This window comes from Sturnus vulgaris, chromosome 17, assembly GCF_052056855.1.
Source record: "Sturnus vulgaris isolate bStuVul1 chromosome 17, bStuVul1.hap1, whole genome shotgun sequence".
Taxonomy (NCBI): domain Eukaryota; kingdom Metazoa; phylum Chordata; class Aves; order Passeriformes; family Sturnidae; genus Sturnus; species Sturnus vulgaris.
Window position 1 is genome coordinate 4,766,248 of NC_142259.1, and position 16,676 is coordinate 4,782,923.

General features: G+C 41.9%; 1 protein-coding gene across 2 annotated transcripts in view; it reads right to left on the minus strand.

Annotated features, from left to right (window-relative positions):
- Positions 1-7,603: 7,603 nt before the first annotated feature.
- Positions 7,604-16,676, minus strand: part of TAF4 (TATA-box binding protein associated factor 4) — a 36,104-nt gene continuing 27,031 nt past the window's right edge. The window contains exons 10-16 of one of the 2 annotated variants that reach the window (XM_014873869.2): positions 16,316-16,430; positions 15,566-15,735; positions 14,834-14,964; positions 14,065-14,190; positions 12,627-12,683; positions 12,426-12,545; positions 7,604-9,138 (exon numbers count right to left, since the gene is read on the minus strand). In XM_014873869.2, the coding sequence (XP_014729355.1) occupies positions 8,971-9,138; positions 12,426-12,545; positions 12,627-12,683; positions 14,065-14,190; positions 14,834-14,964; positions 15,566-15,735; positions 16,316-16,430 (887 nt within the window). In that variant the 3' untranslated portion in view covers positions 7,604-8,970. Of the gene's footprint in view, positions 9,139-12,425; positions 12,546-12,626; positions 12,684-14,064; positions 14,191-14,833; positions 14,965-15,562; positions 15,736-16,315; positions 16,431-16,676 lie in introns of those variants that run through there. The other variant, XR_015807304.1, reaches the window with a different exon arrangement.

The following is a 16,676-nucleotide window of genomic DNA, read 5'->3' on the forward strand; positions in this document are numbered from 1 at the left end:
GCCATGGACACGGTGGGATGGGGAGGAGCTGAGGAGGGGCTCAGGCACAGCCCATCCCTGACCCCCAGGAGATTGGGATGGGATGGGATGGGATGGGATGGGATGGGATGGGATGGGATGGGATGGGATGGGATGGGATGGGATGGGATGGGATGGGATGGGATGGGGCTCAGGCACAGCCCATCCCTGACCCCCAGCAGATGGGGTCCCCCTGCTCCCCACACAACCCCCTGTGCCAGCCCCACTAGAACACAGCACATTCTTCCTACGAGCAAACACAGTCAACAAACCTGTTTACATCTGGGTTGTGAACGGTGTCACATCCCCTAAGTGTCTTAAAGTAATACTTGATGATATTCTCTCCTTCAGTAAACATATTGATTAGATTACAAATAAGATTACGACTAAACACGGCCCTTCGTGGAGCAGGAGGCAGCACCGCGGCTTCCTCCTGTCAAGTGGGCTCGAGTTCATTTGTTAGAGAAGCTCTTGATTATTGTGATTTAATGTGACTCTGCTCTTCCTCCCCCACGGGGACACCAAACAATTAGTGGCTGCATTTTAGGGTGATTATAACATACCTTGGGGGTGTTCAGGAGGCAAAGAATTAAAGAGCAAAGGATTTAACGACCCAGAAAACAGCGATTCCCTGACACTGCGCTGCCCCTGGGGTGGTCTGACCTGGAATCCATCCCAGCCAGGACTGGGACATGACAGCACTGGCAGCCAGGAGCAAGCCAGCCCCTGAGCCACAGGGTGACATTAGAGTGTGGTTTGGGGGAGCATCTTGGAGGTTTACAGTGACTTGGGCATCCAGGGAGATGGGAAAAGGGGCAGACTCAACCCTGTGATTGCTGCCAGCAGGATGGATGGATGGATGGATGGATGGATGGATGGATGGATGGATGGATGGATGGATGATGGATGGATGGCATGCAAACAGGGTCACCCCACTGCTGTCCCCACAGCCTGGCTGTCCCTGCACCCGTCTCTCTTCATTACTGTATCCCTCACTGATGGATGAAGGGAGGGAAATGCCTCTGATGCACAGCTCAGCATGGATTAACTGGGATTTAGGGCCAAGCGCCACAGGGATCCTGGCTGGATCCAGGCAGCTGGGAAGCCCACACCATCCTGCTCCTCCACGAGCAGGAGTTAGGGTTAGGCTAAGGGCAGGAAGCAGCAGTGAAGCTGACTGGGAGAAGGACCCGGACAGACCCTGCTCTGCAGCCTCGCAGTCCCAAAGCACATTCCTGGGATAGTTGGGATTTTTTACCTCCAACATCCACAGCTCCTGGCTCAGGTTACCTCCACCCTCTCCAAACACAACTCACGTGGACTCTCATTTGCAACTTGCAGGAATTGCAGCATTTGAAACAAGGGGGGAATTGAGAGGTGGTGGTTAAAATTCTGTGTGATTCTGTGTGTATTGTGCTTCTTGACACCGATTTGCTTACATCTTGCCATCAGCAGAAGGTCCCTCTCAACACCTCTGTCCTGTTTGTAAATGTTTCTAATCGACAGTTTCATTTTCTTCTGCATTTTTTCGCTTGTACCTGCCTTTGCTCTTGTAGCTCGCAGACATTTGCTCCTCTCTGATTCTGCCCTCAAAAAGACTTAAATATATAAATAGTCTGGGGCAGCCATTCTGATCAAACCATACTGAAGCACACAGTGCTCTCACCACATTCCTTTCTTTACTGTTTGTTTTTTTTTAATTGGGGTTTTGGGGAGGAGGAGGGGGTACCCGGCACATCCCCTTTTCTCCTCTCCCCACTTTCTATTATTTAACAGCTTGCAAATGAATAATTCATACTTGGCTTTAAGCAGAAAAAGCATTGCCCCCTACCCCGGGCCGTGGTTTCGGCAGGGCTGTGTTTCCCTGCGAGGGATGGAGCGGGGACGGAGGAACGGGGATGGAGGAGCGGGGATGGAGCTGGGATGGATGGAGCGGGGAGGGACGGAGGAGCGGGGATGGAGGAGCGGAGATGGATGGAGCGGGGATGGATGGAGCGGTAGATGGAGCAGGGATGGAGCGACGATGATGGAGCGGGGATGGAGATGGGATGGATGGAGCGGGGATGATGGAGCAGGGATGGAGCGGGGATGGAGGAGGGGGATGGATGGAGCGGCGGGGATAGATGGAGCAAGGATGGAAAGAGGATGATGGAGCGGGGATAGAGGAGCGGGGATGGAAGAATGGTTGGGATGGAGCGGAGATGGAGAGAGCGGGGATGGAAGAGCGGGGATGGAAGAACGGCTGGGATGGAGCGGGGATGGAGAGAGGATGGATGGAAAGCCGTAGCCGGGCTCAGAGCACCCTCTGCCGCCCGACGAGGCGAGCCGGCCGCCCGTGCGGGCTCCCAGCATTTCCCTGCGCTGGGAGAAAACGGATCCCGCTCCTTCCTAATGAAATACCAGCAATTACAGAGCGTGTCCCAGCCGAGGGTTTCCATGCCCTCTCTCAGCGGGAATTCAGCCGAGGCACGGATGGGATGCAGTCGGTGTTAATCCCCTCTGACAGGTGAAGGCACGGGAAAACAAGGACCAGCTGCCTGCACGATTCTCACCTCTTTATACGATTTTTCCCAGGAGTCATTATTGCCTTCTCGCTCACCCCCCAGGGCAGGGAGAGCCCAGCACTGACCGCTTTTGTCACCCCCACCCGGCTCCAGAGTGCCCCCATTAAACTCCTGCTGAGTGTTCAAATACTTTGTCAACACTTTCTTTTTTCTCTCAGCTTCTCACGCTTCCTCATCCCACTCCCTTTCCAGATCCAGCCACAAAATACAAGCAGATTGCTCGCTGGATATAAGGGGAAAAAGGCCCAGGAGTTTTTCTTGAAAACTTTCTTTAGCATCCCCATCCTCAGAAGGAGCATCCTCTGCAGTTCCCATGTGCAGGATGAAACATCCGAGAGGCTCCTTACTGGACAATTACAAAATTATTCCATTTTACACCTTTAGGCAGCTTAGAGTGACATTTACACTCCCCGGTTCTGCAAAATCAGCTTTTGTCAGGATCAGGGATACAGGATATCCCTGTATCTGTGACAGGTGTAACCCTCACTTGTGTCTATCAAAAACGTGCATCTTTCATACATATAAAGCAGACTTTTATAAATACCTCTCAGTGTATGCATGTATTTATACACAAATATATAAAAAATACACATACAGACACACATATTTCATGTATACATGTATCTGTCCATAAATTAGGTGGACTGGGAGCAGGGGCAGCCCAAACCTCCTGATTTTCCCTCCACAAAGCAACTTTGTAAACTCACAGAAGAATCCATCGAAGCCTATAAACCCTCCAAGACAGCACTTCCCACCTCAAGAATGTGATGTTGGCAATGGGGGGTTGAGCCCCCATGTTCTCCACGGCCACTGCTGACCACACTCACCCTTCCCTGCTCCCTGACTGCTTCTGTTGCCAAGGAGATGGGGATGCTCACACAGACCTGCTTTGTGTTGTGTAGGTACCAGATTAGCTACTTTTAGGGTATTTATTTATTTATTAAATTTATGGGCAGCACCAGGCACATTCCCACAGTTTGAATGTGCTCAGAGCTTCCAGCTCACCCTGCCTGCACTGCCTCACACCTGTCCAGGCCTCTCATTTCCTCCTTCCCTGCCATCAGCTCCTGCCCTCACCCTGCTCACTTGAGCTCCTGGGCATTTTTCCATCAGGGAACTGAGTTCTGGGGAGTTTTTCTGGGATCAAGCTGCAGGGACAGGAGGGACAGGCCTCCCCTGGGTTTGGGGAGGAGAGGGCTGGATGGGAATGGTGCCCAGCTCCACTGGCACACTCAGCTCCACCAGCACAGCTGGTTTAGAGCTGTGCTCTAAATGAAGACCTTGAAATATTTGTATCAAGAATAAGCAAATACACACAAAATATATTCCCACCACTCGAGTAGGAGTAAGTAGGAAAAGTAGGAATTTGCACCACGCAAATAGAATGAAAAGGACAAACAAAAACTACTATAGGAAGGAAACCCTCCCACAACTTCAGATCACACATCACTGCTGTGCATCAGCATGGAAAGTCAGAATATAATTTTCTTTAAGGAACTTAACTCTTATTTCTCAAATATAAACGATCAATCCCACCAATTCCATGTGAAGGTAAAGGGCCTTACCTACAACTTACCCAGATTTTACTCCTGTCCTTCTCAAAGTGGAGCAAGAGCTTAACAGTGACACACTCAACACGACATGAGGATTTTCATTTTCACTGAGAGAGGCTGTGCCTAAACATCAGCACGTTGCTCTCCTGGGAAATTAGATATATTGTTCTTCATATTCCAATCTGCCATAATTGGGCAATTCTCCAACGTGTTTGCTTGAAATTAAAGCACCAAATGCATCACAGCAAACTAGAAAGCACTTGCAACTTTTTTTTTTTTGGCAACTTGATTTTGTTATTGGATTGAAAAAGTACATAAGTGCTCAAGTTAAACCATGCAGTACTTTCACAGAGCAGTAAAAGCCAGATTTGTTATGCATTTATTCAGCACTTTCACAGCAGTATGGTACCATATCACAGCCCAAACGCTGTTCGTGTTGTTTGTACAAGTCCTCTGTTGACTTCGGAACAGGGAAACTCCCAAGAGGAAACCAAACAGGGTGCAAGCCAGCTGCTTCCAGAGAATAACAGTAAATAAGCAGAGCAGGAAAACAAAGGGAAAATAAACTGTTTCACAGGAAAGTTATTTCTGAAGGGCAGAAGAAAGAAAGATCAGGCAGTGGCTATGAGGGCTCCCTGCAATGTGCCCACAGCTCCCCTGGCCTTCCTACATCTGCAGCAGCACTGCACAAGTTTCTCTCAGCTCAGGAAAACATGACTGAATTTCTAAAAGCAAGTCTTAAGGAATGTATTCCCTTTCTCTCTATGGCATCTAATAAAAACACACAAAATGAAGGAGCTCTTGCACAACCATTCCCAGGACTCCAGTGGAAAAGGGGAGAGTGCAGGGTTTGGCCACAGCAGATTTGAGGGGGAGGACAGATGTGTTAAAAAGCAGTTTTAATACCCCCAGTTGTCATCCTGTAGGATATCCTAACCTGGGGAAGCTTTGAGTTGGGCAAATAAAAGTCAGGTCAGCCATGGCAGAGCAGCCCTTAAGGTGCTGCCCTCCCTGTTCATCCCTCCAACAAACAGCTCCCAAATTCATCAGCCTGGCACCTTCCATAGACAGGGAAATGTCACTTGTTAAAAAACCTCCCATGGCATTCCCAAAAATCTAAAGATTGGGATCAACCCATACTACCTAAACCTTTTCCTCCTGGCATTTCACACCATATTTTAACACATCAGGTTGGCCTGTCCTTGCCCAAAGCCCTGCTGTGCAAAAATCCTGGCACAAGCACTGCAAGTCTTTGAAAAAGGAATCCTCCCACCCTGTACACCCCAGCACGGGGCTCTGCACACTCACCTGGGCAGGTGGATCCACACTCCCACACTGCAGGGAAATGTCACTCCTGAAAATGTCACCACTCCAGCCCAGCTGCCACCCTCCCTTACCCAAAGGTCAAGACTCTTCTCTGCTTGGACAAACAGCTGTAAACCTAAGAAAATGTCTAAATTACAAATTTAGAAGAACTCCAATGATAAGTAACCAATCTCAGAAATGTGATTCTTGGATCACCAGGAAACCTCCAGTAAAGTCTTAATTACTGTGAAATTGGTGTTATTTATCATGCATGCATCTTTCACTATATATTAAAAGGTTTCCTGAAAACATATTTATTTAATTATAAACCTGTGAAATAAGAAAAACAGGCTGAATTCAGAGTGCCTTATTCTATCCTACTTGTTCTGATCAATTTTTCTGCTGGGAAACTAACAATATCAACAGTTCAGCAACATTATTGCTATGCAGTGCCCTATCAAAGATGTTAAAAAATACAGAGACATCAAGACTTCTGTAAAATAGGGCAGAGAGCCCATTACAAGTCACAGACTTACAGGCAAGAGAGAAGGAACCTGTCCCTGACATGGGGCTGAAAAAGTGTGATAAAATAAAGGTGCACTAAATCCTCACTGACTCACATAGAACATCCCAGCTGTGGCAAACTTCACTTTTGGGGCTGCTTACAACAAAGGTGCATCAGTCTTGGTAAAGAGACCCAAGGAAAGGGGCAGTAATTTCTCTTCCATGTTCACCCTCAGTCTCTGGTGGAACTGCACAAGCCTTGGGGCCAGGAAAGAATCAAAATTTCTCTCTCTGCAGGTCTCTAACACACAAGGGGAGTGCTGCTGTACACAGGTATTGCCCTGTAAATGCCACCCGTCCTCAGATGTGACTTTGAAATGTCAAATTTCAAACCAACAACAAACAAAAGTCTTCAACTGCTGTGCCATGAGAACTCCTCACAAGTGCCAGTGTACTGACAATAATGTGCCAATGCCCCAGTCCAAAACTCCATGAATTTGAACTACTGGAGGGAGGTGGATGCTTTTCTCACTAACAGGAACATTTATCTTTAAGCTGAGAAAAAAAATTCTATGGAGTGAAGGGCTGCCTGTGCACTTAAAACCAATGTTACTTAAAAACAAGAGCTCTCCTCTTACAGATCTTTCCCTCCTCCCTTGGCCTCTCTAGAATATTTCTAAGCTACGACTGAGCAGGGAGAGCAAAGTACAGCACACCAGGTAATGACTTTAATTTTTCAGTTTCTTCCCCACTTACCTGCCACAGCTTTGCAGACACTGTGCCCAGTCACTGCCTGGCCAGTTGTGATTAACAATTACAACCAGGGATGCTCTGACAGTGTTCTGGCCAAAAGTCAAAGGTGTTGCTTTCCACTTAATAACATGGCACAATTGAAAGACTGTTTGGAGTTTACAAACAAAGAGTCTCGGGGTCAGTGTCACACGTGGTGTCAGGTGAGCTCCCTTTAGGAGCTGATCCTCATTTTCACACACACTGATCTCCCATGGGCCGCCTGCCAGTGCCTGCTCCACAGCAAGGCTTGGGCAGCAGCCTGGGGACAGATTTGTCTGTATGCAAGGAATAATCATCAAATTCATCTATTAGCAGGATTAGGCCCTCAAAATTATTATGTTAAGTGGCCCATGAGAGGAGGAATTACAAAAAAATAAAACCCAAAAGCTAAATATTCAGTACAGAACATCAGAGATGCTTCTCAGATTTTCACATTGATAATCAGAAGTGGCCCTATTTTATTTTATAATTGTACTTGAAATTGTGTTTTATGTCCTACCTTCTTCTGCAAACCACTTTAACTGTGTTTGAGGGAGCAGGCCGCCCTCAAGGAGAGGCTGTTTTATTAAACCTTCACTAGACAAACACAAAATATTTCAGATGTCTCAGACACCTTTCCCTGCTTAAAAACCAACCAAACCAAACCCAGTGTCCTGATGCCACTCCAAGACCCTTAAGACAACAATCAAATGCCAAGAGTCATGAAATCACATATGTCCAGAATACTGATAAAACAAAATAGTATAAAAACATCCCAAAGTGCATCTTTAGCAAACAGCATCCCCTCAGGTAGACTCATCTTTTACTGTACCAAGAAAAATAAATCCAAGTGGAGAAAAGATTTAGAGAGAAAAATACATTAGCAAATACAGATAAATTTGTTTTTAATAAAGGAGTTAATTTTCTTTCAATCCTATATAAAACAATAGCAATTAAAAACTTCATTTTTGAAAGTAAAATATTTACATATGAACAAGTAACTGTGCAAAATTTACATGAAAAAAAAATGGAAAGACAGGATTTCCTAAAAGACAAAATAAAAGGGGTGTAACAGTTGTCAGGTGTTGATAAAAATACTGATCAGCATTCAGTTTACACGCAAGAGAGTTAAATTCTACCATGAGAGTTCACACAAAGAAAGCCAAAGTATTTACAGTCATAAAAGTACTATCAATAGACAATTTAATACAATAACCTCTGAAAATATAAAGAACCAATTAGTATATTTGTAATAAAAAAATAGGTACAAAGAAGGGACTTTGCTCTGGACATCTTTAAAGTAGGCCCACAGCTTGCATACAGTCTTTTAGCAAAATAATTATAGTTTACATAGCCATTTTTATGTTATGTGCCAAAAATTATGTACAATTACTGACAAAATACACCAACCATTTTTCAACATTTGATTCACACTGAGAAACAGTCTTTTGATGATTCCTCTCAACTTTTGATTTTATTTAATCTAAGCTTTCACTTTAGCTAAAAAACACAGTGCAAGTAAAATATATTTATGCTGAAAAGGTTTCTCTTTTTTTCCTTTTTTTCCTTTTTTAACTTTACAGCTTTACAAACTATAGCAAATAAAATGCATTTTTACAGATGCTGCTAAAACATTCAGAAGTAACCCTCCTTTATGGGATTTCAGGGCCTATAATAAGCAATAATGTGATTAAAATTGAGGTTATGTTTAAAATTAACTGTATATCCCTCTAGATTTTGAGCGTTTGGGGGGGAAGATAAATATTCTTAAAAAATCAGTTTGCTTTGCTAACTGACTGTTTAAAAAAAAAAAGCTAAATGAAATGAGGTCATCTGCTGTAGACATATGCCTATGTAATGGATTTAGTTGAATAAAACTGAACTAAAATGAACAATTAATGTCGAAACTGCTACAGGGCTGACAAAGGGTAGCTAGTTATTTGCTAAACGATTCCATCAGTCTTTATATATGGCTTGTTTGGCAAGAAGGCCACTCAATCAAGAGATGAGTTAAAATTTAATTGTCCTTTTATAGTATCCACAGGCCTTGTAAGTATCCTCACTGTTACAGAAATGTATTTCTCTTATACTGAAGAGTTTATTTATAAACAGGAATATAAAACTGTTCCATGTAAAGAGGTGGTTGTTTTTTAAACAATATCCCATTCGCTTGTTACAAAAAGGCGTAATTTGCAAATATATTAAAAAATGTCCTCAGGCGTCTCTCCGTCAAAAATACCTTGATCTTTTCCACTTTACTTAAGGAATGCTTTGTATAGCAATAGTGAATGGCTTGTCTCTCGCTCATTTTCTAAACAAAATATGAGGTCCCTGAGGTTCACCCGTGTTATCCTTTGTCGCGTAAACTGTCTGGTTGTTCCAACTCCAGAGCTGCCTGGGACTGCTGCACTCGAACCAGATCCCTGCAAAGCACAAGAACAGCTCCATCAGTCCATGCCTGAAAGCGTTCCAAAACTTCAGAAAAACGTGTGACCTAAAAACTCTACATAGTCAGGTGTATGCTACCAGATTAGAGATTCCCTTCCTAATTCTGATTTGTTAACAATAGTTGAACAATCAGAAGTTTTCAGTGGCATTCAATACAGACAAAAAAAAGCCCCAAAGCACTGCCTGTATTTTTAGGAAGGTGCTAAGGACAGGCAATCCCAACAACCAAACCAAACAGAAAGGACAGGATTCTTCACAATTCCAGCATACAGATGCCAAGGGCAGCCCTGGAGCTGTGGATGACTTGGGGAGCAATCCTGAGGCCTTGAATCATGTCCCTAGATCCCCCGATCTCCATGGCAGCGTGCTCTCCTGGTGACAACAGCTGTAACCAAACTCATGACTATATCTAGGAGCTTTCCTAGACACAGTCACACATTCTCTAATGACCTCTGAATGCTTCTCCATCTCTCAGCATCACTCATCCCTCTGGTATACACTGGGAGTTTCCCGAAGTGGCAGGATAAACAAGCTGCATATTATTATATCTATCACTTAAAAAAAAAAAAAAAAAGAAGAGAAAAGCAAAAAGCAGAAGGGCGGGGAAGGAGCTGCAGCAGCGCGCAGTGCCCGGCAGATGGCGCGCGCGGAGCGGACTCCAGGCTGCTCCTCGCTTTCCAGCCGGGAATCTTCCTCTGCTCACAGGTGATTCACCTGAATCAGCAATTCGGCTGGAAAAACGTTCTATTTCGCTGGCTCAGCTACGCATTCATTTTCCCTCCAATTTAATTTACTATCAGAACGTTTTCTTTTCTTTTTAAAATGGAACTTTTATATTTCACGACAACAAACACACTCCAGTAGTGAATAAAGACTTATCTGCCCCTAAGTTCGGAGAATTTTCAAAAACTTTTTTTAATAAAAACACCTCAGACTTGAAAAAAGCCCAAATTTAGAGTGGGGCACAAGCCATGTGAATAAGCTGCTGAGGCCCCCACTAACACGTGTGAAAATAATGTATTTAATCAATGAACATTATTGATGATCAAACCAACTTCAACCTGCGCTGCAAATGATCATGCTGGGTTAGCAGAACTCTGTTCAGTGCAGGTGAACTTGCTTCACCACAGTGCTAGCAGTAAAGTCAGATTTTTGATTCTCAAGCATTCTGTTGACCCAGCAGACACCAAATCACTAAAATCCTGTAGTTAGGGCTGCTCAAAGGCTGGATTTTCAAATGATATTTCAAGGCACTTTGACAATTTGGCCATCTAATTTGCACTAACTTCAGCAGAAATTAGAAGATGCAGGAAAGTATTGGATGCTAACTAAGTTTTCTCACATACATATAATTGCTAGACAACAGAAAGGATGGCTGGAAGGGGTTTTATTCTTGGTTTTTAAATATTCTTTAGTGAAAGCTCAAGCCTGAGCTTTATTATACAGACCATAATACTTGAAATGCAAAGGTAAAATTTCAGGAGTCTTTAAAGACACAGAATTATGTATGGAATAAGTTAAGAAGCTTTTTGGTAACTTTCAGTAAAATCCTATGGACATAAAACTCTCAAACTGCCAGCAACGTGTTTAGTTGAATTTGAAAACAAAACAGTGCAATTACTACTTAGAAGTGATTTTACATGTAATTAAGAGTCAGCATTCGTAGACATCAAAAGCTTCCATTTACAAAACTGTGTCTAAGTAACAGCAAACCTTATTTTCCACACTTCTTGTAATATGCCTTAACCACAAACTGCATACAAATGGTGACAAGTGGAGCCCAATTTAAAAATGTCAAGTGACACAGCAGCGAAAGCACAGCTGTGAGTATCAGATCAAAGGCAGCTGCTTCTTAATTAAACAGACAAAAAGATTAGATTTCCAGGGAACCTGCAGTTAATTGGTTAACCAGTGATTAATCCGAGATAACTAAATTAGTCAGATTTAGATGAAATACAAACAAGTGTTCACAGGAGATGCAAAAAACATCCCCTAACCTAAGTGACATTAACAGACCATTAAGGTGGCACAGCTGAGCAGGCAGGAGTAAGCAATACCAACATTAACTCTGCATGAGGTACTTCAGCATATTCCTCTGAGACAACTTCATTTGTGTACACATCTATCTTTGCAAAGTGCCCCATTCTGCAATTTTCATAATTTTAAACCACATCTATGAACCCTTAATAGACTAATTTGTCAGCTTATATAAAAACAAGTCTTATTCTCAGTAGCAGACATTTTAGTAAATTTCAAAACTTAAAATTACTTTAGAAGATGCTCAAGAGGCTTGATTTTTTATAAACAAAAATAATGTTTGCTAGTATTCAGATTCTTCTCTACCATTTTAGATCAAGCACATGTAAATTATTGCTTCCAGCAATTCAGTATAAACCAAGGTGAACTCTTTTGAGGTTTTTCTACAGTATAAATGCTTTAGCACTGAAAATTCAGAATGCTCCAGGAGTAATAAACAGGATTATTAAACTATTACTATTCTGTCACTTGCTATTAGATACAAAACCCCACGGGGAAAAATCCTCAAATTACAAAGAGACCTTTTGGTCCAATAAATGACAATTTTCAAGAATATTTTGCTCTTTTTAAACACTAGAGAAATCCCACATTGAATGTCTCATGCAGAAAGCAATTTTATGAATTTGTTTATTAACTTGTTTAGAAATACAGCAGAAAATCATGTACCAGAATGCAAATTAAATAAATCAGACACTGAGCATTCCCATACCTAGTGTGCAGAGAATTCTTTAAAAGGCAGATTCAACAGTAGAATACACAGAGGATGTGCAAGAACATCCTGATCAGATCGAACTGGTCAAGTTGATCTGCTGTGGAGACACTAAATCTAAGACCAATCAATTGCTGAAGAGAGAAATTAGGCAAGCTCCTGCAACTTGAAGCTCCTGCTGTCAAATTTAGCAGTGACTGAATTCTACCACCCAACCTACCTCAGCATTACTCTCAAGCTAGATTGGATACAACCACTAAAATCTTCCAAAACTATGGTGGTCCAAAAAGCTGAGACTTGTTAGATCAGAGATGGTTTTTCTAACATCCCTCCAGTTCCATCAATCAGGGAATGACCTGTTCCACAACAGGTGCTAAAAACTGATCCTGGCCTTGAAGTGAGAAAATCTGAACACAAACCACTCCTGCTGCACCACAAACTGGGGAAAAAGCTCTGAACAGAAAGGTTTGCACAGAGGCTAAGGCAGCAACACCAAAGGTGACAATGATACTGTACCTCTGTCCCTGATCCAGATCCTGGTGAGTCTACTTTCCTTTTCTTCCTGGGACCGATGGCAGCTAACGCAGTCAGGTTGGCATCCCTCTGTCTCATTTGTGCTAACTCTTGCTGCTGCATCTGTGTGTGCCAGAACAAGGATGGGTCATTATTTCTGTTTCAACTTTCAAAATAAAAGTTGATGTTAAGCTCAGCACTCACCTCCTTGGCCTTCTGTTTCAACCTAAGCTGTTCTGGATCTTCTTGTCGAGATCGAGACTGTGTTGATAAAGGACGAGCAGGAGGTGGGTGGAGGAAAAGAAAGAAAAATTAAATTCAGTTACAAAAGCAGTTAAAGATTACAAATGAAAACTTTGCTAAATTTCAGCAGAAAGTGGGGAATACCTGTCACTCCTACAGAGGGCAATAGTGGTAAATAACTTCTAGAAATTTAAAGTTTTCCTTTTCTTAACATCTATTTTCAAAAAAGGCATCCCATTTTTCTGCTTTGTTAAAGATAGCAAAGGAGTAGCCAGGCAATTATGCCTTAAATGCAACCATTGCAAAACACAAATTACACAGACCTGTGAACTGAATTACACACTTTGCATATGAACAAAGGAATCAGACCTGTACTTTTGGGAACAATTCCTCCCCTTGCTGGGTAACCAGGCACTTACTCAGAGCAGATCTTTCTGCTACACCTACACACACAGGTCAGGCTGCAGGCTGAACAAAGTGCACCTGAGTGACCCAAGACCATTTACATCAGCAACTGCCCATTTCACTGGGCACCTGCAATTCCTTGTATGTGTCACACTTTAAGAATAATGTAATAATTTAGATTAGATAAGACTTTCAAGAACATCAAGCCCAGCTGTCTCCCCAGCACTGCCATGCCCCTAAGTGCCACATCTACACAATACTTCCAAGGATGGTGACTCAACCACTGCCCTGGGCAGCCTGTTCCAGGGCTTGACAACCCTTTCGGTGTTGAAATTGTTCTCTGTATTCAATTTAAACCTTCCCTGACGCAACTTGAGGCCATTTCCTCTCATCCTATCAAATCCTGAGTGCTGTTAATCCCTTACATTCTTCAGGCCAACAAGAAAATAAATTTGGATTCTGACATTGTCAACTCATGCTGGATCACAAAACTAACAGAAAACATGGGTTGTTTTGTGCATTATTTCTAGGGTGCTCTTATCTAATCATATTCATTCTATATTCAGTGAGTAAACCCACAGTTTAATATTCACATTCATGTTTACATCAACTGCTTCCTATTCATTGTACTTCTCCAATTTGTAAAAATCCATCTGAATTCTATTTCTAGTCTCCAAAATACCTGTAACCTCTCTATTACATTTAAGATTACCACCAAGCTATAAAAAGAAAGCTTTGCCAATGCAAAATGCAAAAACTAAATTTCAAGACTCCTTTTAATTTGGGAATACGCAATGACAGTGGAAAAGAAGCTGTTTCCCATGCTTTACAATGAAAAGCAAAACTGAGCTCTAGTTAAGAGCACATTCATCAAGTTCCATCTTTGAAGATTAGGCTTCCCCTTCATTGCAAGTGTTTTAGAATGAAAAGAAACTCTGCAGTTTTGATGTCAAAAATGACACTTTGCAAACACGTGTGAAAGCCAAGCACTTGCCTTTGCTGCACGCATTAAAATTTCCCTTTCTTGTTCATCTTTACGCTGCTTTTCTATTTGATCAAGTTGTTCAAAGAACTTGAGCTGTGCCCGAACGTCACTTGCTTGTTCATATCTTTCATCATCCTGAAAATACAGCAAATATGTTTCTCATTACTCCCTTAAAAACAAAGCTGTTAACTTGTACTGTACTGGGGAAGAACATACACATTCAAAGCTCCAATGTTCACTTTGTCCTTTTCAGACAAATAGCAGGAGTATATTTACACCAGTCAAACCAGCTACAACTCTTAAAAGCATTTTGTTCTATTCCATGAATCATCAGATTTTGACTTCTAAACTAATATCATCACAGCTTTAACCTCTCTAACATATTTCATAGAGCTGTGGGTTTTTTTTAAATGCTGCTCAGGCATTTGCATCTATTAGGAACACACATCTGTCAGATAGCAGACTCCTGGGAATTCAAAGCACTGCTTTTATCTGTCTGACTCTACAATCACTCACACACTAAACATTTGACATAATAAATAAAGGGGAGGGGATAGCTTCTCTGCATTTGTTTTAAAACCATTTTGTATATGCAAGCTGAAAAGTTCCAGTCACCCATGTGTATTAATATCTTAATGGAAGGTGAATCAGTCAAAGAGAATAAACAACCTGATTTCACAGAACAAAGAACACCTGAACTCCTGCATTACAGTCAACACCACAGACTGCTGAATTTGTGCAATTTTGCCATTTGATTTGAGCAATTAAATACAGTTACCTTGTAGGAAATATTCCTTTGTTGAGCAGTCTCTGATAGTTTTTCCACGAGGTTTTGTAGTCTTTGTTGTGTAGCATGTGATACGTAGCTAACTACATCAGGATGGATTTCTGTTATTCCATGTTTTTTACCTACAACCAGAACACAAGTAGGTTGCAAAAAATCATTTTACAATGCAACTAAATGTGAGTATAATCTCAGTCATAGAAATTTAAATTCCTTTTTCTAAATATGATTTGCAGATTTTTCTCAGACAAGGATTAAACAGGAAATTAGACACATTAAAATTCATATTAGTTTAACAAAATTGACAATCTATTAATAAATGCTGTGTCCTACAGTGTAACAAAGAATTCAAGATTGCTTTTTGTTCCACCATCAATTCTAAATTACTAAGTAAAGCTGATAAAAGTGATTCTGGAATTATTTCATTGTTTGTGTCATGCTTGCTACACCTTATTAGTTTATACAGTCAGACTTTCAGCCAGATTGAGTAGTTTGATATTGAATTGCCACCACTTTAGAAGGCAAATCTGTTTGCTATTCCTTGACACTATTCTACTTTCATAAGACAAATGATTTCCCAAAAGCATCTGAATATAACAGAATACCAGAAGGTAATGACTCCTACAGCTTTTAATTTTTCAAACCAATTTTTAGAGAAAATGCCTTCAATTAAACCTAAGAGTAGTGAAATGTGGTTTTATTAATGTTCAAGATAAAAGAACATACCTATTTCTAATATCCTTCTTTGTAAAGGTGCTGGGAAAAGGAAGGTTTCATCTTTACAGGACCTTGTTAATGTGCCCACAAGCTCAGAGTTTGTTGCCAATATCCGAGCGCTTTCTTCTGACAGGTTGACTCCAGCCATTGATGCAACATCATTAATGTCATCATCATCCCTTAAAGGAAGGAAAATTTATTATAATCATAACATTTAGTGCTTATCTGCACACACTGCTATGATACCACAGCTGCATATAATGAATTCCACCATAAACCTGAATACTTAATTTTACGTTTTATTTGCTTCTCTGATATAATAAAATACAGCTCATTTGTTTGTAAATGAGAAATCACTGCTTTTGACTTCAAAGACTGCTAATTTTGTACTTCCTGTTTTTTTTCCAAGAACTTTTCTTATGTAAGTTTCAACACCTTGACAAAATCACTACTACAAAACAATAATAATCTGCCCTCACCACTAAGACAGGCTGTACATCCGAGGAACTCAAGCAGAGCTGGAAGAAGCGAAGGAATGAATTCCACTTGCTTGTCTGGGCAGGAATTGTTTATGAGGTTTAGTGCCAGCTAAATGCTAAAACCAGTCTGGCACTGGTATGTCCGGTGCTGTTTGTTGACATCTTTAATGAAGAAGCAAACCTGCCCCCAGAAAATCTACCTCTAGGTTATTGTGAGTTTCCTCAGGCTGTCTGAGCTCAGCTGCCCAAGCAGCACATGCACAAACATACAGTTCCTCACCTAAAAGAGCCTCCCCCAGGTTCTTTCAGTTTATTCTTCTGAGCAGCAGCTACTTGTGTCGAAACAGTGGCAATAGCTTTGTTTCCAGGTAATACTGCTGGTTTTACCACAGGTACTGCAAGAAGACAGACAGGATTTGTACTCCATCAGTAAGAGTTCACACGTGCAAGCCAGTCACAGGTAGTTATGGCAATAGGGCTGGTACAAAGAGTTGACCTCAATAGCTTCTGTCAGCATTTCACCCAGGTAAAAACAGGACCCTTCCCAAACAATTCCAGCAGCCAAACCATTTCTCTGTCAATGCTGCCCTGATAGATCTGTACCCCCAGCCACTATGGCACTACACATTGGAAGATTTTAG